Below are 25,935 nucleotides of genomic sequence, written 5' to 3'. Positions count from 1 at the left end.
TGGGCGGAGTAAGAGCTTAAACACACAAAACTTCCCTGAATTCTGGGAGTTTCTTTGTCCAACGCCCTGTGCAGCCGAAGGAAGCCCAAACTCAGGAGCAGAACTTTCAGCTGCATTGACGCAGCGAGGAAAAACTGGGTTTGTTCCGGGTCAGGCTAGAAATAAGATGGCTCATGTTGCAATTAAACATCTCGTTAATGTAAAAGGCATGGAATGTCTTAGCGGGGAATATTGCTGCCACCTCTCGGCTCAGCAGGATGAAGGTAGCAGGGTAAGATGAAGCGGAGAGCTGCAGCTGGAGCTCTCCTGGGTGTTTTCTCCAGTCACAAATTTGCCTCTTGGACACCTGTGGGTTTAGGACGGCTTTCCAAACCCAGCTGGGAAGGGGAAACTCTGAAATCCCTTCTGTTGATCCTGAGTGAAGGGAAATTGGCTGGACATGGAGGGAATTTGGAGGGGAAAAGAGCCATAATTTGACTTTATTGTTGAAATTCTCCTTGGAGCTGCACCAGTGGACACTGCAAAGGCTACTGGAGGTCAAATTCCCAACAGATGGAAACCACCCAGGCACCACCAGTGTCCCTTTCTCCCCTTCCATGTCCCACTGTGACTGTTTTTACCTGGGTGTGAGCAGGTTCCAAGGCTCCTCGTGCCTGGCAGAGTCTGGAATACCCCACCCAAACCCTTCCCTGTCCTGCACCCAGCCACCACTGGCCTTTCTCGCCCGCTTTGGACCGAGTTCCTTGGAAAACTTCCAGCGGAAGATCTGGAGCCTTTGGTTCTGCTGCTCTCCACCAGCTGCTGTCAGGTTTTGGGTATCACAGGTGACAGGGGAGGGACCCCCATCACCCCACTCCGCTGTTTCACCCCCTTTTGAGGATCCAGAACCTCTCCCCAGCACCAGCTGAGCTCCTTTTGCTTCCCTGGATCCCATCCCAGCCAGGGGATGCAGCCTGGATCTGGGTGGGATGGAAGGAGGGCACTGCAGGAAGAGCAGGGCTGTCCCAGGGAAGGCTGCAGCTCTCACCCCAGCCCCAAACCGCACCCAGCAGTCATCAAAAACTCACGGAGTAACCGAAATTCCGCAGCCACACCCGGAATGTGCCACAACAAGAGGGAGTGGGGAAAGTCCAGTGTGAAAAATCCATGAATAGCCCCGATCCTGCCTGATGGGAAGGCATGGAAGGGCCAAATGCTCTTACTCAGAGGTGAAGTGACCCCCACAAAGGCTGGACGGTCCCTCAAGCTGGACTCACACCCTCCCAGAGCCAGGGGATTTAACCCCAGGGCAGCACAGCAGCTTTACACACTCAGTCATGGGGGGAAAAATAAAAATAAGAGTTTTTCTTATACATCTTGAATGCTTTTCATAGGAGCAGGGAGCAGGCATTAAGGATTTAACAGGTTCTTTTGTCCCTGCCCACACACTTGCGTGCCCGCTCTCCCCACGGAAGTGGAGAGCCCTGAACTCCCCCTCATGCAGATAATTTGGGTTTATTCATCTTCTGCAGAGCCCACCTCAGCCTCGGGGGTGGTAAGTGGGTGGCAAGGGCAGAGGTGACAAAGGCACGGGGCTGAGTTATGCTCAGGACTGGGAATATCCAGCACTAAGGGTGAAGCTTGACAGGGCTGATACATCCAGGAAAACATTTTCTTAAAATACCCAACGTCTCTAATCCAAACCAGGCTCTTAAATGCCTTTATCTTAAATGAGCAGGTACGACGGGGTAATGAGAATATTCCTTCTACTGCCGACAATTCCTCCTCTCCCTGCTGGGCACTGACAGACAATAGCTCCAAAATTCCTTCCCAACATCCATAATGCAGATTAAACTTCACTTTTAGGAATTAGAGGAGCCATTTCCAGACAAAGCTGTCGTGTTGCAAGGCTCACAGGCATTGTTTGCTCACCACAAAAAAAACCCAAAAAACCAGCAAATAACCCAAAAGCAATGTCTGATTCTAGAATCCCCCTCACAAGTAATTAACAGTAATTTCCAGTGCGGCCAATCAATTCATAAATCCCAGAAATACATTTAATGAATGGAATAAGCATGTTATGGCCATTTGTGGCACAGGAATGCTCACACACAGAGTCATTTTCCTATTTCAAGTGAGCTGGTTGAAGTCCAACACCTGAAAGAAGTGCCAATTAATGGAGGTGCGTTAATTAGCAGCTCTGGAGACCTGGACTCTTGATTTCCAGCACTCCTGAACAGACACGTGGGCAAGACAAACAGGCTGGTGAGCCCAGGCTGGATTTGGGCCAGAAACCCGAAAAATGAGCCCAAAAAATGACAAGCTGTGGTCTGGGTGAGAACACAAAACTGCCAACCTGCTTCTGCTCTTACAAAGCACCACAAATCCCACAAAATCAACTCCCAGGAGGAGGAAACGGCACCACGCAAAGTGGGAAAAGCAGTCCTGTGTCCTGCCCTGAGCCAATCCAAGGGAGGAAAGGATTCCAGGAATCTCTTCCAGCAGGGCTGGGTTAAGTGGAGGCAAAGCAGCTTCCACATCAGCGTTTGGGGCAGAGGGAAACCCCCCCTGAACTCGAGTTCCAGCTCTGCATCGAGTCCTGGAGACATGACAAAACAGGGAATTACCAAATGCACGTGGGATTTTTACAGCTACACTTCAGCCTCACTGAGCATTCCCAGAAAACTTGGGGGCTCCTCATCCTTGGAAGTGCCCAAGGCCAGGTTGGACACTGGGGCTTGGAGCAGCCTGGGATAGTGGGAGGTGTCCCTGGGATGGGATGGGATTGATGGGATGGGATGGGATAGGATGGGATGGGATGGGATGGGATGGGATGGGATGGGATGGGATGGGATCAATGGGATGGGATGGGATGGGATGGGATGGGATGGGATGGGATGGGATGGGATGGGATGGGATCAATGGGATGGGATCAGTGGGATGGGATGGGATGGGATGGGATGGGATGGGATCAGTGGGATGGGATGGGATGGGATGGGATCAATGGGATGGGATGGGATGGGATGGGATCAATGGGATGGGATCAGTGGGATGGGATGGGATCAGTGGGATGGGATGGGATGGGATGGCATGGCATGGCATGGCATGGGATCAATGGGATGGGATGGGATCGATGGGATGGGATGGGATGGGCTTTAAGGTCCTTTCCAACCCAAACTGTTCTGACATTCTGGGATTCTCAGGAACTGGATTGTTGGTGTGTCTGTGCAGGGCCGGGAGGCAGATCAGTGATCCTGTGGGATATTCCCACTCTGGATATTCTGGGATTCCCTGCCTGTCTCTCCACCAGCAGCTCTCCTGCATCGTTCCCTGCTGGCTCTGCACAGGCAGGGCTCAGGATCCCAATCAGAAATGGCTGGACAGTCGGAGTGGACAATCCCAGAGCTCTTTTCCAAACTTGTGTGATTCCATGAACAGCCGGCGAGGCGTTATCAGGACTCCCTTCCTGTGCAGCTCCACCGGAATGACTCAGAGCACAAAGCTCATCTTTATCCACCAGTGATGTGCAAAATCTGCACAGGAGGAGAAAGTCCTTCAGCTTCAGCACGAGGGTAGCACTGAATGCTTTCCTCAACACTTCCATTTCTGGACACAGAGGAACACTAGCAATCAATCATCCCCAGCTTAAATTGGGAAGCTTCTCCAGCACAATTGAGGAAAACAAAACTCTCTTTGAATTCAATAAAATCACAGCGACAAAACACTTAAAAATGAATATACACACAGAGAAAGTGGCTCCAAACCAACTCTGGGAACAACTGAGGTCAGCTTCTACTCCTGAGAGTTGGAACACGTTCAAGGAAGGGAAGGGAGCTGGGAAGGGGCTGGAGAATTCCTGAGGGAGCTGGGAAGGGGCTGGAGAATTCCTGAGGGAGCTGGGAAGGGGCTGGAGAATTCCTGAGGGAGCTGGGAAAGGGCTGGAGAATTCCTGAGGGAGCTGGGAAGGGGCTGGAGAATTCCTGAGGGAGCTGGGAAAGGGGCTGGAGAATTCCTGAGGGAGCTGGGAAGGGGCTGGAGAATTCCTGAGGGAGCTGGGAAAGGGCTGGAGAATTCCTGAGGGAGCTGGGAAAGGGCTGGAGAATTCCTGAGGGAGCTGGGAAAGGGCTGGAGAATTCCTGAGGGAGCTGGGAAGGGGCTGGAGAATTCCTGAGGGAGCTGGGAAGGGGCTGGAGAATTCCTGAGGGAGCTGGGAAAGGGGCTGGAGAATTCCTGAGGGAGCTGGGAAAGGGGCTGGAGAATTCCTGAGGGAGCTGGGAAAGGGGCTGGAGAATTCCTGAGGGAGCTGGGAAAGGGCTGGAGAATCCCTGAGGGAGCTGGGAAAGGGCTGGAGAATTCCTGAGGGAGCTGGGAAGGGGCTGGAGAATTCCTGAGGGAGCTGGGAAGGGGCTGGAGAATTCCTGAGGGAGCTGGGAAGGGGCTCAGCCTGGAGAAAAGGAGGATGCAGAGGGATCTTTTCCCTCTCTGCAATTCCCTGACAGGAGGGGACAGCCGGGGGGATTTGGGATCTGCTCCAGGGAACAGGGACAGGAGGAGAGGGAACGGCCTCAGGCTGGGCCAGGGGAGCTCAGGGTGGATTTTGGGAACAATTCCTCCATGGAAAAGGTGCTCAGGTGAATCCCCACCCCTGCAGGGGTTCCCCCTCCCCGTGGATGCGGCACTTGGGGACAGGGGTCAGTGCTGGCCGGGGCAGTGCTGAGGGAATGGTTGGACTCCTCGGTCTCAGAGAACTTTTCCGACCCTAAGGATTCCACAGTAACATTCAATTCCCAAACTCCTGCAGTGATCACACCCTCCCAGGTCACGCCTGCACGAGATCCTTTCATCCCAGTGGCTCCCGCAGCCCGAGTGTCCCGAGTCCAGAGCCCCAAACTGGAGCTCCAGCACAGCACCGATGGCTCTGCCTTCAAGAAACACCTAAAAATATCCTGCCTTTCCCACCTGGGAATTGTGCCTGGCGCAGCCGCTTGTCCTCCTTCACTAATTGCTGCTAGAAAAGTCAAAATCCTGCAGCACAGCTCTGCAAAGCAGGTTGGGTATCCCAGGAGAGACGCTCCGAGCCAGAGCATCTTCTCCCTTTTCCCGGGAGGATTCCCACCGTTCCACCAGAGCTGGATTAACCGGGGAAACGTCTCCATTTTAAGGATTTCTTTCCCAAAATCTATAGCACGGATCAGTTAATCAGGGGCTGAACCCCTGGACTTCTCATGCTAAGTGGCCTTGGGCTGCTATTTTCCATGTGGGTTTCCATGGCAATCGGCAGAACCCGGAATGAATCTGTTTTGTCGTAATTGCTGCACAATTCTGGGCAAAGGGAATAAATAAATATTCTCTTACTCTTTCTCCCAGCTCGACCCAGGAGCTGGAGCTTTCCAAAGCTCCCGATTTAGTGAACAAGCCCAAAAATCACCAAATATGACGAATTCCAGCAATTACGATTATTTAGGATAACCAAAGCCGAGCACTGCCAGCGTGTGGGAGTGTTTATTAATGTCTCCATGACTCAGAATTATTCCATCTTTAGCGCTTTTTCCCAGATTTTCCCCGTGCTCCACGACGCGGGGGGAGAGAGCAGAGATTTGACATCAGCAGAACGTTTTTAGGGCTCTGAGAAGACAAACCAAAGGCTGAGCCAGCTCTGAGGTTCCCCCCAGCATTCCCAGTTCCACCAGTCCAGGATAAGGAGAGCAGACAGCCCTACCCCACATTCCCAGGAGGTTTAGGCTGCTCAGAAACCATAAATTAAATTTTTTTTTGTATTTAATTATTCATCTATGAAGTCATCATGGAGAAGACCTTGGGAGACCTTTTCCTCTGCCGGTTTCCATGCGCAAGTTTCCAAGCAAACTTGGATTTTTTTTAAAAAGTGGAACACAGAAAGATCAATAATATAAAATAGAATATGAAATTGTAAGTACAAAATATGATTATTATGGAGCAGATAGCTGGACATGGAACATTTTTTGAGGGGTAAAGCTGTGATGGAGAGAGTTTTATTGGAGCTTCCATGGGGACAAGAGGGCAGAGGCCTCTCCCCACAGAATTCCTAAGGGCAGCATGGGGGAATAACTTCATTTTCCCTACTAAAGACCTTTCCCTGTGGAACATCAAGGAACGCTGCACCTCCTGAGTGCGGTTTTTATCGGATTTCTCTCAGTTTTATGGTGTCAAAGCAGCACAAATGAGGTTGTTTGCATTGGCAAACCTGGCTGCCTTTGCCAGCTCTTTTTTTAAAGTTTAATGTGGGAGAAAATCCAAGATCCTATAGTTAAAAAGCCCGGATTTTTAATTTACATCACCCCAAATCTCAGTGGTGCCACAATGCCCACTGGGGATTTATGTTTATTTGTGGGCTGATGAAATGGGATTTTCTTCCTGGGAGGGGAAAAAAAAAAAAGTGCTGGAATCCCCATCCTCTACTCTCAGGACAAAATATTTTTATGAAACTTTATCATAAACCAACAGCTCTGAGAGGAGATGAGAGAAATCAATGAGAGTTTTGTGTCAATCGCAGTAAAACAACGGCGGTTCGTGGGGTAAAGAGAACAAAAAAGAGAATCACGGAATGGGAAAATCATGGAATATTTGGGGTTGGAAGGGAGATTAAAACCATCCCAATCCACCTTGCCATGGGCTGGGACATCTTCACTGTCCCAGGGTGCTCCAGCCTGGCCTGGGACTCCACAGCTTCCCTGGGAATTCCATTCCAACCAGGAATTCCCAATCTCCCATGCAGCCCTGCCTAACAGAAAGTATCAAATGGAAAAACCCACCCAACCGAAACAAAAAAAAAACAACACAAACCCCCAACCTGTCCCTGGTATTGCTCAGTTCCAAGTTATTGATAAGTTAAACATTGTTGATAAATTACAAGTTATGGATAAGTTCTAAGTTATGGATAAGTTCCAAGTTATTGATAAGTTCTGGGGAGCTCCGTGTGGTGGAGCCAGAGCCTGGCTCGGCAAAGGTTGAAGTTTTTCCCACGTGGAAATGAAAAAGTGTTTCTGGCTCTGCAGGAGCAGCCCTGGAGGCTGGCACAGGTTTTTATTTATCCTGTGGTTTTTGCAGCTCACCTCACACAGCCACAAAGTGCTGCCAGGCCCTCCTGGAAATGAGGATTGACATCCCTTGCATTGTGGGCTGATGGCACGGGAAAGATTTCATCTGGGAAGCTGAAAAATGCTGGGAAACAAATGTTCACTTTGCCTCGTGCATCCTGCAAGCTCGACACTGCAATGGAAGTGGCTCCAACACCACAGGGACCTGGAGCTGCTGGAGAGATCCAGAGGGATCCATGGAGCTGCTCCAGGCTGGAGCCAGGCTGGGAGAGCTGGGAATGTTCCCCTGGAGAAGGGAAGGATCCAGGCAGAGCTCAGAGCCCCTGGAGGGGCTCCAGGAGAGCTGGAGAGGGGCTGGGGACAAGGGCTGGAGGGACAGGACACAGGGAATGGCTCCCACTGCCAGAGGGCAGGGATGGGTGGGAGATTGGGAATTCCTGCCTGGGATGGAATTCCCAGAGCAGCTGTGGCTGCCCCTGGATCCCTGGGAGTGTGCAAGGCGAGGTGGAGCCGTGGAAGGTGTCCCTGCCCATGGAATGGGTGGACTGGGATGAGATTTAAGGTCCCTCCCAACCCAAACCATTCCTGGGATTTTGGGATTCTACAGTTTTACCTTTAATTCAAGAGACAGCATCGTGTTTTTCTTACCCGGGCTAAAAAATCAGGAATTCCTGGAAGCAGCATTCCTTGTACCTCCAACTCATCTCTCCTGGGACAACCCAGGCTTCTTACAGACATGCAGCACTGCAAATTATTCCCCCAAAATCAGCAGGAGCAACACTGGAAATCAGTCAAATTGCGTTTGTGGTATTCGTACCTGAGCCGAGCTCTGTGCTCAGGACTTTGAAAGACATAAAAATATAATTATAAAAAATAGAATAGTTTTTATTTTTAAAAAACCCACATTTAAATTATGAGAAGGACTTCAGGTCTCGATGCTGAACATCGGGATGTTCCAGCGAGCCTCAATCCAACATCCCCATCCTGTGGCTTGGACCAGAACTGCAGAGTTTCATCCCAGAAACGCAGCTCCTGCTGTCTGTGTGCACACCGGGCATGGAATTTCTCTTCTGAATTATTTTCCTGCCTGCAATTCTCTTGGAAAAGGGTTTTCCTGTGGATCCGAGCTTGTAAAGAAATGGGAATTGTGTGTTTGTCAGCCATGAAACGCCTTTTAGTAAACCAGGAGGATCTTCATCCTAACACTGCATGAGAACCTAAGGCAGACTCCCACAAACACCTCTCAAAAACCGGGCTCACCATGAGCCAGAATTTGCTGGGTTCATCCTGCCTGAAGGAAGAATAAGGAATAAGGAAGAACCTTGTGAAAGGGGGCTTTTACAAGGTAATTAGTTACTTTCTGTGTAGTGAATTCACGTCCCAGGGGTCTGAAATTCTTGTAAACACCGTTCCTGTTTTCTCTAGGATCAGGTATTTCATTCCCATGAAATTCAGCATTGTCTGTTCTTACAAAACGCCTCGATCGATGGCACGAGGGTGGAGGACTCACAGAAAAAGCAAGACAGCACCACCACAAACAAACTGCAGCAATCTGCTGGTGACAGCACCCGGTCCAACCTCCGGGGCCCACGAGAGAAAAAGCAGCAACAACAACCACCAGAGCCGGCGTTTCTGGAGCCAAACCTGAACCTGATGGTTTAGACAACAGCTCAAGCATTTGGACTTAAATCCCGACTTAAATCTGAGCGGCTGAGGGACAGAAAACAACCAGGGAAGAGCAGGGGCAGGATCCAAACCAGAGCAGGATCCAAACCAGGACAGGATCCAAACCTGGGACTGATCCAAACCAGGGACTGATCCAAACCAGGACAGGATCCAAACCTGGGACTGATCCAAACCAGGGACTGATCCAAACCAGGGCAGGATCCAAACCTGGGACTGATCCAAACCAGAACCAGGATCCAAACCAGGGTCTGATCCAAATCAGGGACTGATCCAAATCAGGGCAGGATCCAAACCAGGGACTGATCCAAACCAGGACAGGATCCAAACCTGGGACTGATCCAAACCAGGGACTGATCCAAACCAGGGACTGATCCAAACCAGGGCAGGATCCAAACCTGGGACTGATCCAAATCAGGGACTGATCCAAACCAGGGACTGATCCAAACCAGAACCAGGATCCAAACCAGGGATTGATCCAAACCAGGGCAGGATTCAAACCTGGGACTGATCCTAAACAGAACCAGGATCCAAACCAGGGACTGATCCAAACCAGGACAGGATCCAAACCAGGGACTGATCCAAACCAGAACCAGGATCCAAACCAGGGCAGGATCCAAACCAGGAACTGATCCAAACCTGGGACTGATCCAAACCAGGAACTGATCCAAACCAGAACCAGGATCCAAACCAGGGACTGATCCAAACCAGGGACTGATCCAAACCTGGGACTGATCCAAACCAGGAACTGATCCAAACCAGAACCAGGATCCAAACCAGGAACTGATCCAAACCAGAACCAGGATCCAAACCAGGGACTGATCCAAACCAGAACCAGGATCCAAACCAGGGACTGATCCAAACCTGGGCAGGATCCAAACCAGGGCAGGATCCAAACCAGGGACTGATCCAAACCAGGGATTGATCCAAACCTGGGACTGATCCAAACCAGGGACTGATCCAAACCAGAACTGGAATCCAAACCAGGGACTGATCCAAACCAGGAGCTGATCCAAATCAAAACCAGGATCCAAACCAGGAGCATCCCCCCCAGGGTTGTGCTCCCGCAGCCCAAATGGTCCCAGCCCCCATTCCAGGGAAGACACAAGATTTATTTTGGTCCAAACTTTACATTTTGGAAGGTTATTATTACTTCTGGACACCTGCTGGAAACACAGGGAGATTTATGTCTGCTCTCCTGGATGTGGGGAGGATCACTGGAGAGGGGCTGGGGACAAGGGCTGGAGGGACAGGACACAGGGAATGGCTCCCACTGCCAGAGGGCAGGGATGGATGGGAGATTGGGAACTGGGAATTCCTGCCTGGGATGGAATTCCCAGAGCAGCTGTGGCTGCCCCTGGATCCCTGGCAGTGCCCAAGGCCAGGCTGGAGCACCCTGGGGTGGTGGGAAGTGTCCCTGCCCATGGCAGGGGTGGATTGGGATGAGCTTTAACCCTTCCAACCCAAACCATTCCTAGGTACTGGAGATGTGCCAGACACTCAGGGCACCCTCTAAGCCCAGCTTAACCCCCTCAAGCTCAAACCAAGTGGAAGCCAGAGAGGCAGATCCCTCGGGATCCCTTGGGACCTGCTGTGTCAGGAGTGGCGGCATCTGTGACGAACACACGGACACCTCCCTGCAGGCTTCTCCCTCCAGATGGTCCCAGATTCCCAATAATGCTCCAAAATTTGGGGGTTTTCACCCTGCACAGTATTTTGTTTCCATAGGAATAGCGCGAGCTCGTCCCACCCCGAAATGTTGCCTTTTAGTTACAACCCACAAAGGGCTTTTCTAGGAACAGAGTGTTCGACCCCCTCCAAAGCAGTAACAGGTGGGTGGACACAGCAGGACCAGTTCAGAGGCACAGTCCTGACAGGGCATACTGGGGAGCCAAAACCGTCAGCACAGCGCATTTTCATTTGGGGTTGTATCAAAATACACTCCACCAAGAAAGTGTTCCAAGAATAGAACTGAATAGGAAAACAAAACAAAACAAAACCAAACCCAGGGATTGTATTAAAAGACATTGTACCAAGGAAAGGTTCTAATAATAGAGCTGAATGGGAGAAAGGCACGGCTTGGAACTGCTGTGGAGAGCAAAGTTACCCCTCTCCGAGGCAGACTTAGCCGAAATTCCCCAAACCCGGGGAACTGAGAGCACCCTCCCCGCTCGTTAGCTGCTCATTAGCATAATTGCATTAGCATATGGCCAGGGCCCGAACCGAAGCCCTCTGATATTTGCCGAACACCGAGCTGCATGTGGCACTGAGTCACCAGCCCACACTGGCTGGGGATGCAAAGGACCTCGAAGCTCATCCTGTTCCACCCCACCTTCCACTGGAACACAAATGATTGTGCTTAGAAAAATGACATAAACCAGGGGAAACTGCACAGATCCCTCATGAAAGCACACATGAGAGCAGTTAAATATAGCCCAGGCAGGCTCCTCGCACAAGACAATAAAATATTCCTAGTGCCTCTCTTTGGCATCTTTCAAGTTCTGCCTGCTGCATCCGTGGCAAAATCCGAATGGTTTTCCAGGACTGGCGTTTGATTTCCACGATTCCACCCCCTCGCTCAGCACCGAGCCTCCTCTCCCCCCTCTATCTCCTCATCCCACCCCTCTCCCGTGGTGCCCACGCCGCTCCGCCCGCTCCTTTATTATCATGAAAATCACACTTCCACCCTTCTTCCCATAACGTTCTGTATCCTGGGAGCAGGCTGATTTTAGGTCCAAAGCTGTTCCATCTTCTCCTGTTCCAAACAAGCGCTTTTCGTCATTCCACATCCTCCCCAAAGCCCTTCCCAAGCGGCTCCTCGCTGGCGGATGTTCCCTGTGCTGCAGTGGAGGAGCTCAGATCCCAGCCCAAGATATCCCTCACGGATAATTCCTAGGGCATTCCACTAAATCCCCCCTCAGCTTGCAGAAATAGCAATATCATATCTATATTTTACACCCCCAAATACGTGGTGGGCAGCAGCGTCCTTCACTTCCTCCAGGAATACCTTACAATTCCTTTATTTCCCTACTCAATTCCAAAGGTTTCGTGTTGCCCAGAGCCTCGGCTTGAAGGCCACAGCTCCAAAGGTTCCAAATCCGTGGATACGTGCACACAAGAGCAGACTGCGCCTTCCTAAACACTCATTCCTTCCCACAGATCCTTCAAAAGCAGCTGAGGGATCTCTTTGGAGATCTCCAAAGCATAAGATGGAAACGCTCCCTTAAGTGGGGAAGGCTCTGGGGGTAAATTTTGGAGCCCCATTTCCAGACAAAGGAATGGATCTGCTGTGAGGAAAAGACAGGAACATCCGGAGCTGCAAGTTCAGCCAAAGTTGAGAGATGATGTAAAAAGAAAGGTGGGGCCCAAAGGAGACATTTGAGTCAATGTAGGTACTGTATAAATTCAGGCATGATTCATTAGCCAAAAAAAAAACCAAAACCTGAACCCCCTCTGTAGCTATTTCCAAGGAGGTACATCCATAATTTATGTGGAACAGGAGTGGGCTGCAATTTCCCCCACACTGCTCCTGCATAAATTACTCCGGCTTGCGATTCCCCAACTCCTGGTTTTGCTGCTGGAAGTGGTAACCTCTCATTTAGCCCTCAGAGAAAGCACAGAGGCAGCTGGGAGAAAAGGAAGGGGAAGGGATCGCAGGTGACAGCACTGCGAGTTGGACTTGGGGCGCTGGGACGTGGGAAAGGTGAAAAGGTGAGAGGCTGTGGGGATTCTCAGTTATTTATCAGCACAGGGTACAGGAGCCCACAGAAACCTCCTCAGGCCCCAGCACTGAGCACAGACAGGACTCAGAGCACACCAGCACGGAGAGGTCTAAAATGTCAAGGGATTTGTCACCCAGGGATGTGAGCTGCTCCCCCACTTGTGGATGGTTCGGAGCAGAAGAATCCCTGAAATAGATCCATCAAACATTTCCCAGCCCTGGGAGAGTCCAAGGCCAGGCTGGATGGGTTCTGGTGAGGCTTTGGGGATGAGGAAATTTCCTTTGTGAAGGTTTGGCCCCCTGAGAGAACAGCGACCACGTGCCGAAATCAGGACAACCTCGGTGCCTTGCAGAAACCTTATAAACCACATCCCTGGAAAAATCCCTTGGAAGAAGGAGAGGGGCAGAGGAGACACCCTGAGTGTCCATGGAGAGGGCATCACGTGGCAGCAAGTGACTCCTGATGGCTGCTGTCCCCTTGCTGCCGCTTTAAGAACCCCAAAATCCTCACCGAAACTCTGCAGGGACAAAGGGAAAGGAAAAGGAAAAAAGGAAAAGAGGAAAAAAGGAAACAGGAAAAAAGGAAAAAAAAGGAAAAAAGGAAAAAAAAAAAAAGGAAAAAAAAGGAACAAAAGGAAAAAAGGAAAAAAAGAAAAAGGGACCAAACCAAAAAGAAAAGAAAAAGGGGGAAAAAAAGGGATGAAAAGAGAGGAAGCTGCTCCAGGACCAGCGAGTGTGGCTAGGACACATCCAAGTGCTCCCTAAAGGAAAAGGGAAATTTTTCCTTGCCGAACACCTAAGAATGGGGGAATGAGGCGACAGAAGATGAGTTATGAAAGAGTCACCCACTCTTTGGGGCCACTGCCCACATTTTGTGCTCACAGGCTCTTTGCACACAATCCAGAGACAGATTCCACCTCTCCTTTCTTGGTCTTTTTCCCCTCCTTTTCTCCTTCCTCTCCCTTTTTTTCCCTGCCCCTGGTTTCTGTGGGGTTTTGGGGAGCTTTTTTTGCTCTGTTCCCATCACTTGGCTGATGTGACACCCTGTCCACTGGGGAGGGAGTGTCCCCACACTGTCACTTCTGAGGGACAAACACAAGCTGGGACACACAGAACGGGGAACAAAAGAGAGCAGCAACATTCCCAGGAAAAACAGAAACAAACAACAACAACAAAATTCCCGCATGCCGTTCTTATCGGAATTTAACTAGTTACTATAGTAAAAATTTGGGATTTCCCCTCTTCCCACTCTTTTTGTCTGGCACAAAAGTGGGTAATGAGGCAGCTGCTGAAATTCTGTGCAGAGGAATGAGAGGCACTGGTGAAAGGAGACAGCCAAGGCAAGGCCAGAGGGAGCTTCTGGAGGAGAAGGAAGAGGGAAGTGGAGCTGGAAGAGGAGCAGGGCCGTGAGCTGCAGGAGAGGAAACAGCCTCAGGTCGTGCTGGGGAAGGTTTAGGCTCAATATTAGGATCAGTTCTTTCATGGGAAGGGCTGGGAAGCGCTGGAACGGAATGCCCTGGACAGTGTGGAGTCCCCATCCCCGGAGGTGCTCAGAAAACGTGTGCAGGTGGCACCTGGGGACATGGGCCAGGGGTGAGCACGGTGGTGGCGCTGCTTGATGTTGGACTGGATGATCTCAAAGCTCTTTTCCAACCGTAACGATTCCATGCCTGATTCCACGAGGATCCCTCCCACCGTGGCTCTGGCTCTCCCATCTCCTCTTCCTGACGTGTTTCAACCCCAGCTCGTTCCTCACTTCTGCTCATCTCCCACACGACCTTCTCCTCCCATTCCATTTGGAGTTCCTGGGCTCCCTCTCCTCTCAGAAATGTGGAGATAACATCCCAGGGAGCACCAGCAGCTCTCCCCTGTGCCTCCCCCAGGTCACACATCTCCTTTACCCACAGCAGAGCAGAGTTGCTGTCCCACAGGATGGAGCTTTTCTCCCCCAGTCCTGACGTGTGGGGAGCAGGGAGAGGGAGGAGAAGCTGCTCCTGCTGGCCCCCGATGCTCACAGGCAGAGAACAGGAGAATATTTCAGCCCTAGATGCCAGCAGGCTCTGCAAGATGGATGCCTGGCTGGAGGTTTCATCATCTCGGGCCATTAACCTCGACTGGTCATTAAGGCCTAAGAAATGCCAAGCGCTGAGGGCATTTTTATCTCTCTCTGATGAATAAAAGAGAGGAGAAAAGGAAAAAAAACACCCACCAGGTTATGAAGTGTCTCCTAATGGGAAAATCAGTTCCCACTGCTCAGAAGAGATCACCCGAGGAATGAGCACCCCAACTCATTCCCGGTACAGAAATTCCACTCGTGCTCTTTGAAGTATGGAGGGAATTTGGCATAAAAGGCTCCAAAAACGCTTCACAAAAATGGGAGTGGACATTTACACGTCAAGCATTGTCCCCAGGAAGGTCTTGTCCAGGAGAAAGCCCCCTAAGCCCTTGAGGCCGAAGTGGAGAATGAACTGACCACAAGAACCTGGGCAAGCAAAATGCAAATCCAAACCCACCGTGGAACTGGGCTGGAAAATCCCCACATAATCCACCCTTCCCTGTGGAAATGTAACTCTGTCGTCATCAAGGTTTGGAAGAGTCACAAGTGAGGAGCATAACTGGGATTTTCCTCCAGGACATGGTTGGGGTTCTCCTGCTTAAATCCAGGTGTCTGATGCTGCTTCAGGTCACCCAGCAAATCCCAGTAATTACCCCCCAGAAAAAGGATTGTCTTGATTTTCAACGGAGCGTTTTCAAAAGGTTTTTTTGCAAAATTCCAGCCTGGAATCGTTTTACTGCCTTGCCTGGCTCGGGATCTCCGATTTTTCCCGGGATATCAAACTGCATTAAGTGCAGTAACCCGCGGAGATGTGGAGACACGGGGGCAGCTCCCGCTGTCCGCAGGGATAAATGGGAAAATGATGCATTATGTAAGCTGGGAAAAGAGTGCCTGGGTAAGCACTGAAACCACCAGCACGGGGAATGACCACCACGAAGCACAAACCAAGGAGGAACGGGACCCAGGGAAAACCACGCGGAGGTTACGGCTCGTTCCTGGCAGGAAAAGGTGTCACAGCCCAGACCTGGGCACTGCAAACTGTCAGGATTCAATTTCACCTAAGGGTGTAAAATCTCTTCTTTGGGGCAAGAAAAGCTTTTCCCTAAAGCGTGCTGCTCATCATGGGAAGGGAACGCCGAGGGTTCATTAGACAGTGTCACTGCCCAGGGTGTGCTTTCACCAGAACCTTTCAGTGTTTAACACAGATCTCACCAAACAACCCACGGGGACGCTCGGGGACACTCAGCGACCACGGGAATGCTGGCACCAAAATTCCCAACAGCCCCGAGGGAGCAGCACCTCCCACACGAAGGGCTGAGGTGTGAAAGGTCCCAAAAACCCACGGGGTTTGTACCAGGGCAGAGAATGGGGCCAGGAGGGATCTCCAACCCCCCTCCCCGTGCTTTAGGGAAGTTTCCCATTTTTATTACAGGGAAAGGGGAAGGCAGGCAAGGCCCTGCTGTTCCAAATCCCAATTTATCCAGAGACCTCAGTACTGGCAGCCAAAAAATTAAAACAACGGAGGAAAAACACGCTCTCATTCCCACTCTCTAAATTGTCTCAGTTGTCAAATTATCCATCAGTCCTTACCAAAATGTTTAGTTGGGATTTTGGGAAGGAATTCCTGGCTGGGATGGAATTCCCAGAGAGGCTGTGGCTGCCCCTGGATCCCTGGAAGTGTCTAAGCCAGGCTGGAGCAGTGGAAGGTGTCCCTGCCCACGGAATGGATGGATTGGGATGAGATTTAAGGTCCCTTCCAACCCAAACCATTCCAGGATTCTGGGATTCTTTTTATTCCATTTGACTGTCAGCCAAAAACTCTTTTAACAGCAGATCTTTTCAACGTGGCGAGTGGCTCAAGAATTTTCGATTTTATTTTCCTAGAGCTCTGCTTGATTATTTTTTAAAGCCAATTTGGAATACTACTCACATCGGGCTTCCCGCCCCGACCCTGAAACAAACAGAAAGAAATTCATTTTTCCAGCTCTGTGGGTCCCCCAAAACCTAAGGGGTTTAGGATAAAAAGCTATTTCTGTCTCTGCCACGTTCCTTTCAGAGCAAAAGAACATATTTGAGCATGGAGTCCCAAGTAATCATCATCTCAGCTTCCTCCACAATCCATGGGTTGTGCTGGTGTCCATAGAAACGTCGGCACAGCCCCGGATCTCCTCCCAAGGCTCCCCTCCAGCAGAAATCCAGGAACCGAAATCCAAACTGGTGGCACTGGGAGGAGGAGGAGGAGGTGGCCGTGGGGCTGCCCAGGGAGTTTCAATCCTGGATTTAACTCAGGGTGGGTCAGGTCATGTAGGATTGCTGAATTCCAGGTTCCTCATTGCAGGAATGGGGACAGCAGGAGCATCATGCACTCATACCCTACATACCTATTTTTATATATATCTATTTATATCCTTTCTAATATATATATTTACATGTTTGTAAGGGTATTTTTTCATTCTTATCTATTAAATATTGAAGGGTGAAAGCAAGAGCATTGTGAGCTCATACCCTATATATATGTGTATATATATATATTTATACCTACATTTATATTTACATGTTTGTAAAGGTATTTTTCATTCCTACCTATTAAGTATTGAAGGGTGAAAGCAAGAGCATTGTGTGTTCATACCCTATATAATTTTTTATATATATTTGTATGCTTTTGCATGTTTGTATTTATATGTTTGTAAAGGTGTTTCTTAGTTCTTGCCTATTAAATATTGAAGGGGCGCATCAAGAGCATTGTTCATTCATATCCTACATATATATATTATATTTATACACTATTATATGTATCTATTTACATGTTTGTAAAGGTATTTTTTAGTTCTTGCCTGTCAAATATTGAAGGGGCACATCAAGAGCATTGGGCATTCATACCCTATATTTACATTTCTATTTACATTTACATTTATTCCCTTTTTAATCCCTCTATTTCCATGCCTGTGAAGGTATTTTTCCCCTCTCCCCTCTCCAGCATCCCCCATTCACACGCTGCTCCCGTTCTGCTGCTCTCGCCACGGAAATGCCTCGCTGGAATAACACCGACCAAAGAGAATTCATTTTATAGGTCACGCTCCACAAAGACACGTAAACAAACACCCACAGACATTACAGACACACGGATGACTCCCAGATCCCCCAAATTTGGGGTGAGGAGCAGCCACATCCTATTTTTTCCTCCATCCCCACGCTGCTCTCTATTAATATCTGACTTTTCTCGGGTGACTTTCGGCTATTTCCGAACCCGAACCTCGTCTCCATGGAGACGGTAAGCCGGTCAGCACATGTGCCGGAGAACGGGACGCGGCCTTTGGGAAGGCACAGTTCCAAAGATTCCGACTTTTCTGCGTGCACCGGACAGATCCCGTTCGTTCCGCGCTGCCTCCCGCGTTCCCGACCGCCCCAGGAGCTGCTGTGGTGCTCCCATCCTCACCCCACGTGCTGGGGCCATGGACGGTGTCCCAATTCCACGGGAATTGCACCATCCTGGGCACCTCAGCCTGGACATCACCCCTGGAACTGCTCTGAGGTTGTGGAGGTTCCAAACCCAGCCAAAAAAATAATAAACAAACAGCCGGGGGATTTTTTTTTCCCTCGGGAAAACGCGGCCGCAATCGGGATTTGCTTGCAAACACAAAATCGCTTCCTAACGGAGCACGGAGTGAGAACTTAATTGGGGATTCAATTAGAACATTAAGAAACATTCAATTAAGCCTCCCGGTGCCACAGAGATTCCCGGGCACGCAGCTTTCCGGAGGAAAAATGGGAATGTGCAGGAGGCAGCCGGCTTCAGTGGTGATGACAGAAGTGAGGGGAGAAGCCAATTGTCCTATCCTTGTTTTCCTTGTTTTATAATGAAAAGAAAAATGAAATTAAATGGATGGTTTTTTTTTTTTTTTTTTACTGGTGTTTCAACCTTGTGAAGGTTCCTGGAGTCCCAGAATATCCTGAGTGGGAAGGGAGCCACAGGATCATGGATCTGGATCCTGGCCCTGCACACACAGCCCAAAATCCCACCCTGGCAGCGCTGTCCAAACGTTCCTGGAGCTCTGGGGAATGTGCCCATTCCCTGGGGAAGAACCTTTCCCTGAAATCCATCCTGACCCTGCCCTGGCCCAGCTCCATGAAGGACATGCTCCAGGTCCCTCAGTTTCCTTCCAGGAAACTCTGGGAAAGGTGCATCCCACCGCCCTGACCTTCTCCACACGGCAGCATCCTGCAGGAACTGATGGACAGTGGCCTCTGGATGTCCTGGGACCCCTGGAACCACACTGGAAGCTGTAGGGAAGCGGGGCTCGACTCCACAGGCCTCGTTTTCCCAGGATTTCCCCACCAAGGTCACTGCAGCCATCCCCCAAATCCAGCTCTGCCCCTCGGTGGGATGATGGCTCCTTCCCAGCTGCCAGGGGACAATTCCATGGAAGATCCCCAATCCATCACAGGGAATTCCTGCCATGGATTGTCCCTCCCACCTTCAGCCGGCAAACCATCCTCAAAAATCACCTGGAATTAACCTCAAACCAACAGGATGGAGTGTCCCCGGCCAGGCTGGACGTTGGAGCAGCCTGGGAGAGCGGGAGGTGTCCCTGTCCATGGAGTGCGATGGGATTTAAGCCCCTTGTAACCCAAAGCGTTCCAGGAGTCCGTGATTCTGTGACATCAGCAGGGAACCCTGCTTTCCCCCAAAGCTGCAAGATCCTTTTGCAAAGCTTTTTTTGCAAACTCTGTGGTGCTGAATGCGGGAGAAAAGCCTCAAACCCGAGGGAAACTCAAACCAGACACCCTGGGAACTTCATTTCACTTCAAGCCTCACTTCCCCTCCTTGATTCAACCTAAATATTTACATTTACAAAGTCAAATCTTGACTTGTACGAACTGAATCCACCGTTACTTCGTCAGATGGCATCACCTGAGAGCTGCCAGTGCTGGCTGAGCTGAGCCCCTGATTTCAGCAGGGATGAGGCACAACCCTGCCAAGCTCAGCCTTTTATTCACCTGTCAAAGTGCTTAAACAGCTCCTGAGCGCTGCACAGAGGAAAATAAGAGCCCAGCCTAAGGAATAATCACATTCCATGACAGTAAGCTGTATTTTAGAAATTAATGACTCATGGCAGGATTGAGCTCATCCTGCTAAATTACTGAACCTCTGCTCTGCTCCTCTGCAGACACGTTTTTTATCCATTTAATCGGCGCTGGATTTTGAGGAATGCCTGGATCACTGCAGGTTCCCACTGGAACAGGACCTGCTCCCAGCAGCATCTGCCTCCAGCAGAGACCAGAGTCCTCAGGAGGTGCTCTGAGGAAAAGGACTTTGAGACAAAAAAAAAAAAAAAAAGCAGAACTCTGGGAAGAATTCACCTTGAAAAGTTCATCAAGAAATGGTCACTGACGAGCAGAGCCCGACGGAAACAAGGCCACAAAACTCTAATTTTTAAAGATCCTGAATTCTTTTGTCGCAATGTCCTCAACCTTTAAAGTGCTGGTGCAGCCTGAGAGCTGCTCTGAAAACAGAAAATGCTGCTCTTCACTTCCTCTCAGTATTACACAGGAAGAATTATATTTAAAAAGGGGAAGCACATGTGCTGCCAGAGATGCAGCACCAGGTGTAACTAAGTCTCAAAAGAAAATTGGCTTTAACCTCAACTATCTCTAAAGAAGCAGGAAAAAAAAAACTTCCAGAAATAAACTGCACGCCTAAATTTAGTTTTGTGTGAAGTTAAATGTCCTTGAGCTGCTCAGGGACACTCAGTGGCTTCACTTGGAGTCTCTGGCACAAGCTGGGAAGGATTTCCACTGATTCCTACGAATGTTTCAAGGAGATTTTATTACAAGGCCTTGCTGGTACTAAAAAATCCCTGAAAGCATCGAGTTCAACCATCTCCCAGCCTGCCCAGGCCCAGCACTGACCCCTGTCCCCAAGTGCAACATCCACAGGGCTGGGAAATCCCTGCAGGGGTGGGGATTCACCTGAGCACTTCTTCCATGAAGGAATTGTTCCCAAAATCCACCCTGAGCTCCCCTGGCCCAGCCTGAGGCCGTTCCCTCTCCTCCTGTCCCTGTTCCCTGGAGCAGATCCCAATCCCCCCGGCGTCCCCTCCTGTCAGGGGGAATTGCAGAGAGGGAAAAGATCCCTCTGCATCCTCCTTTTCTCCAGGCTGAGCCCCTTCCCAGCTCCCTCAGGAATTCTCCAGCCCCTTCCCATGCTCCCTCAGGAATTCTCCCAGCCCCTTCCAGCTCCCTCAGGAATTCTCCAGCCCCTTCCCAGCTCCCTCAGGAATTCTTCCAGCCCCTTCCCAGCCCCTCAGGAATTCTCCAGCCCCTTCCCAGCTCCCTCAGGAATTCTCCAGCCCCTTCCCAGCTCCCTCAGGAATTCTCCAGCCCTTTCCCAGCTCCCTCAGGAATTCTCCAGCCCCTTCCCAGCTCCCTCAGGAATTCTCCAGCCCCTTCCCAGCTCCCTCAGGAATTCTCCAGCCCTTTCCCAGCTCCCTCAGGAATTCTCCAGCCCTTTCCCAGCTCTCTCAGGAATTCTCCAGCCTTTTGCCAGTTCCCTCAGGAATTCTCCAGCCCCTTCCCAGCTCCCTCAGGAATTCTCCAGCCCCTTCCCAGCTCCCTCAGCCTCTCCTGGTGCTCCCCTGCCTGAGGTGTGAGGGAGAACATTCCAAAGGGACGCACCCTGCACATGGAGGTGTTTCAATCTCACCTGCACAAGGGCCGCAGGTTGGGTCAGCAAAAAGCAAAATGTGTAATTATTCCTCTGGGAGACAGCTGGAGAGGAGGAGAAGGAGTAAAAGGAGGAGGAGGAGAAAGGGAAGCTGAACTTCCACCGCAGCATGCCCAGAAGTGATGGAAGCTCTGACAGCACCTCTGGGTGCTTCTTGTTCTGCACAGGTCACGGCTTCTGTCAGTGAAATAAACCTCACTGGAAATTGCAAGGAATGAACTGGTACTGCCAGAATTCCAAGGGAAAACACCAAATCCCGCTGCAGCCACAGGTCACAAGGGCTGGGAACACAAAACCCCCCAGAAAAAACACGGAGTTCTGATGCCAGCGCGGTGTTGAATCACAAGCACACGTTTCCAGCTGCCCTAATTAGCGTCTTATAATTGACTCCTGTCCCTTAAGGGGGTTCTTGGCTCTAATTGAGCAGCACCTGCCACGTCAGAGGAACACTTTTGTGCACCCATTCCCTGCCCAAAGGCCACGCTTGACCCCTTCAGTGCCGGCTCTGCTCCCGGCCTTGGCTGTGCCCCCGCACTCGGGTACATCCCACCGGCTGGGAATCTCCTGCCTCAGGAGTGGCTCCGGGACAGCAGGGATCCCACTCGCTCTGGGGGATTTTAAACCTCATCCCACTGGCTTCCAGCACAGCCCCGTGTGCCCCTGGGAGTACCCGTGCCCTCCACTTCCACCGGCAGCTTCCCACACGGAGCGGCTGGAGCTGGGAGCTCAGTCCTCGAGGACACACACACACGGAGCGCTCAGCAGCACAGACCCTCCCTGCTTCCCACCACACGGTGTGGGCAACCAAAAAACGCAAATCCAAAAGCTCCTCCAAACGTTATTCCCTGCCTAAATTAGACTGAGCCACGGATCGAAACCAAAAATTACATGCAACATAACGAAAAGTCGAGTAGCGAGTTCAAATCCCAGGAAGCTGCGTCTCTCCTGGCACAGAAGGGAACCAAGGATGTAATTTCCATAGGTACTGTGGGCTCGGGCAAGAAGCTGGTGCTCAGTTTTCAAGGGACACAAGATCTCCAAAAGATTTCAGCTCCTCTGGGACACTGATTCCAAATCTCACTGACAGAATTCCTCTTTGTTTTTGAATTAGACCTACGAGCAGCACAGCGTTACCTGAAGCCAATCCCTGCTGGTGGGATCTTTTTTGTTCCACTTCTGCTTTAGAGCCTGATGGTTATGAGGGAAAACTTCCCTGTGGGAGGGTAAAGGACAGGAAAAACATCCCATCACCTGATTTTCCTGTTCTTAATTGGAAGGGCTCATACAATGTGTAAAGCAACACCTCGGGGGGTCAGGAGTGAAGTGAGTCCCCCAAAAGCAGACAGACAGACAGACAGAGGCCTGGCTTCCACAATTCCAGGTCATGTCCTGCTCCCTTGGACACCAGGTGATGCCAAGGACCCTCTGCCACCCCACAGACCCTGGATTCCCACGCAGCACAAATCCACCTCTGGGAGCGACAGCCCTGCCAGGCCGAGAGCTCCTCCCGGAGCGCCCACAGCCGCCAGCAGCATCTCCTGGGCTGCCACCACCCTCCAGCATCGCCCCAAACTGCCTTTCTGCTCCTTTATCCTTGGTTCAACTCCCATCTCCACGGCTCGCATCCACCGAGCGTCAGATTCTTGCCAAGACTCTCACATGTCACTCTGGAAACGGGGACTGCCAGCCTGACACGGGCTGGAGCCGTGACAGGGACACGCCACCAAGCAAAATGAAACTTCCCTGGGTTATTTAAATCCTTTTCTCTGACAGAGCAAGCTCCGTGTCCTGAGCACAACACGCTTCCACGCACGGCAAGAGTCCCTGGATCTGTCAAGGGCCCAGTTCTGCTTCCCCTGAGCTCCCTTCAATCCCTGCTCCAGTCACTGAGGAATCTGGGATGCAGGCTTCTGCTCTGGGGAATGCTCCACACGCTCTACTTGGAAATGAAATTGATAACATTTCCCGCAAAGTGCGTTTTCTAGGTGAGGGTGATGCTTCAGGGGACTCAGGATGTCAGCCTGCGTCTGAGAGAGGGACAGCTGGCAGGCAGGAGTGGGAGACGGGGAGCAGGGAAGGAAAAGGGGGACAGGGAAGGAAAAGGGTGTCAGGGAAGGAAAAGGGGGACAGGGAAGGAAAAGGGGAATGTTAGCAGCAGGTTCTATGCTGATGGCTACCAGTGCTCCTGCAGCGCACGGGGCTGCTGAGGAATCAGCTCTGAGCAGCCCCAACCTCACATGCTGATGCTCTTGACACATTTAAACCCTTTTTTCCCCAGAAATCTCCTAAAGTCAGGAGATCACCAAAACCTCAGCTGCCATTCCCTAAGCTAAGCGCATCTCCCAGTGTCACAGAGATAAGCAAGAGATGCCCAGGGGCACAGCCACAGCCGGGAGCCCAAGGCGAGGGCACTGCACGCGTTTTTGGAGTCGAACCGCGGCCGCACCGGCCTCTGGGGCCGCTCCCGGCTCCAGCGGGAACTCCGCCGCGTCCGCAACTCCCGGAGCCGGAGCATCCCCGGGCAGCGGTCCCGCCACGCCGGGCACGGAGGTCCCGACCCCGCCGGCACCGAGCCCCCCGAGCCCCCCGGCCGCTGACCTGCCGCAGGATGAAGCTGGTGGAGGTGGTGCTGCCGTCCGAGCGCTTCAGGCGGCTGCGGCGAGTCGCGGTGCCCCTGGTCACCTGGCGGGGGACAAAGCATCAAGGTGCTGTCGCGGCCCCGGCCCCTGCCCCTCACGGACCGCGGCCCCTCACGGACCCCGGCCCCTGCCCCTCACGGACCGCGGCCCCTCACGGACCCCGGCCCCTGCCCCTCACGGACCGCGGCCCCTCACGGACCCCGGCCCCTGCCCCTCACGGACCGCGGCCATGGCTCCCGTGCCCTCCTCGGCCCCGGAGCTCCCGGGCCATGGCTCTCCGGTTCTCCCGTGCCCTCCCCTGCCCCTCACGCACCGCGGCCCCTCACGGACCCCAGCCCCTGCCCCTCACGGACCGCGGCCATGGCTCCCGTGCCCTCCTCGGTCCCGGAGCTCCCGGGCCATGGCTCCCCGGTTCTCCTGTGCCCTCCCCGGTTCCTCACGCACCGCGGCCATGGCTCCCCGGGTCCCCCGTGCCCTCCCCGGTCCCGGAGCTCCCGGGCCATGGCTCCCCGGTTCTCCCGTGCCCTCCCCGGCCCCTCACGCACCGCGGCCATGGCTCCCCGGTTCCCCTGTGCCCTCCCCGGTCCCGGCGCTCCCGGGCCGCTCTCCGGGCGCAGCGGAGCCGCCGCCGGGGCGGAGCGCGCTGGGAACGGGGCGGGGGCGGCTCCGGGGCGGGGCTGGGACGGCAAAAACCCCCGGAGACAGCCCCGGTACAGCCGGGATGGGAGCGCTGAGAGCCGGCTGGGCCGGGAGAGAGAGCTGGGAATGTTCCCCTGGAGAAGGGAAGGATCCAGGCAGAGCTCAGAGCCCTGGCAGGGCCTGGAGGGGCTCCAGGAGAGCTGGAGAGGGGCTGGGGACAAGGAATGGAGGGACAGGACACAGGGAATGGCTCCCACTGCCAGAGGGCAGGGATGGGTGGGAGACTGGGAACTGGGAATTCCTGGCTGGGATGGAATTCCCAGAGCAGCTGTGGCTGCCCCTGGATCCCTGGCAGTGCCCAAGGCCGGGTTGGAGCAGCCTGAGGTGGTGGGAGGTGCCCATGGCAGAAGGTTGGAATTAGATCGTTCGAGGAAGGTCCCTTCCAGCCCAAACCATTCCATGACTGTGTGACTCCTGGGGATAGCTGAGGGTGAAAAGAGCAGGGAATTCCACCTGGGAATTGCTGGTTTGGTGCCAGCAGTGGTTGTGCAGCTTTTGGGTTTTCCTCCCAGTCACACAACGGCAATTTCCCAATATAAATGGGTAAAAAAATTTTGACCTTTTACCTTTTAGGGGCTTCTTTTTCTTGCAGCAGTGTTCTCCCCATCCCAAGGCCGGGCCGGAGCAGCCTGGGGTGGTGGGAGGTTTCCCAGCCCATGGCAGGGGTGGATTGGGATGGATTTCGCGTCCCTTCCATGGGGGATGCCCTGGGCAGGCAGCAGCCTCAGAGCCCACCCAAACCCGTCCAGCTGAGCCCCAAACCCCAGGGACCTGCCCAACCCTTCCCACATCCACCAGCACCAACCTCCAGCCATGGAGAGAGCTCCCACTGCCAGGGCGAGGAGGAAAACAAGCTAAAATCAGGAGCTGACGCGTTGGGAAGCTAAAGCCTGAGGAAGATTTGGAAGCGGGACCTGGATTTCCTGCACCTACAGGCGCATCACACCTCCCACTGGGATGAGCAAGAGCAGGGATGTGCACGTCCTGGGCTGAGCTCGCTCACACCTGCACGCTCCGAGCACAGCCAGCCCGGGCACCAACTCCTTCCATTCCTGGCCCGAAAGGAGCAGCCTGCCTTCTCTCTCCAAGGTGAATGTGGGTCACCGAGGCTGCAGCCTACAGCAGGTTATTTTTTACATTCAGTTTCATCGCTAAATTGGTCCTAGGAAGGCACTTCTGGGCTGATTTCCCAGGGAAAGATTCTCTCCAGAGCCCCGCTGGAGCAGGTTGGGATTCAGAAGGAAAAACAAGCCAGCAATTCCCAATAACCCAGGACGTGATTTGGCTTTTTGAAGCTTGACTTCCAGCCTGAAGCGACCCCAAATCAACCCACTGGGGTCAGAAACTCCAAAGGGCTG

At 52.2% G+C, this 25,935-nt stretch overlaps 1 protein-coding gene across 7 annotated transcripts in view; it reads right to left on the bottom strand.

Moving 5' to 3' along the window:
• CACNB4 (calcium voltage-gated channel auxiliary subunit beta 4) overlaps positions 1–24,476 on the bottom strand; it is an 82,352-nt gene extending 57,876 nt beyond the window's left edge. For 4 of the 7 annotated variants that reach the window (XR_009208023.1, XM_040069256.2, XM_040069253.2 and 1 more), the window contains exons 1-2: positions 24,424–24,476; positions 23,838–23,921 (exon numbers count right to left, since the gene is read on the bottom strand). Coding sequence is in view for 4 of the 7 variants with exons in the window: in XM_040069256.2 (XP_039925190.1) it covers positions 23,838–23,921; positions 24,424–24,432 (93 nt within the window). In the remaining 3 variants the exon portion in view is untranslated. The remainder of the gene's footprint in view (positions 1–23,837; positions 23,922–24,423) is intronic. The other 3 variants (XR_009208024.1, XR_005701607.2, XM_040069255.2) reach the window with 1 other exon arrangement.
• Between the last annotated feature and the right edge of the window lie 1,459 nt (positions 24,477–25,935).

The sequence above is a fragment of the Hirundo rustica genome, chromosome 7, assembly GCF_015227805.2.
Source record: "Hirundo rustica isolate bHirRus1 chromosome 7, bHirRus1.pri.v3, whole genome shotgun sequence".
Taxonomy (NCBI): Eukaryota; Metazoa; Chordata; class Aves; order Passeriformes; family Hirundinidae; genus Hirundo; species Hirundo rustica.
Note: the sequence above shows the minus strand (reverse complement) of the source record. Positions and strands in the feature narration are given on the sequence as shown.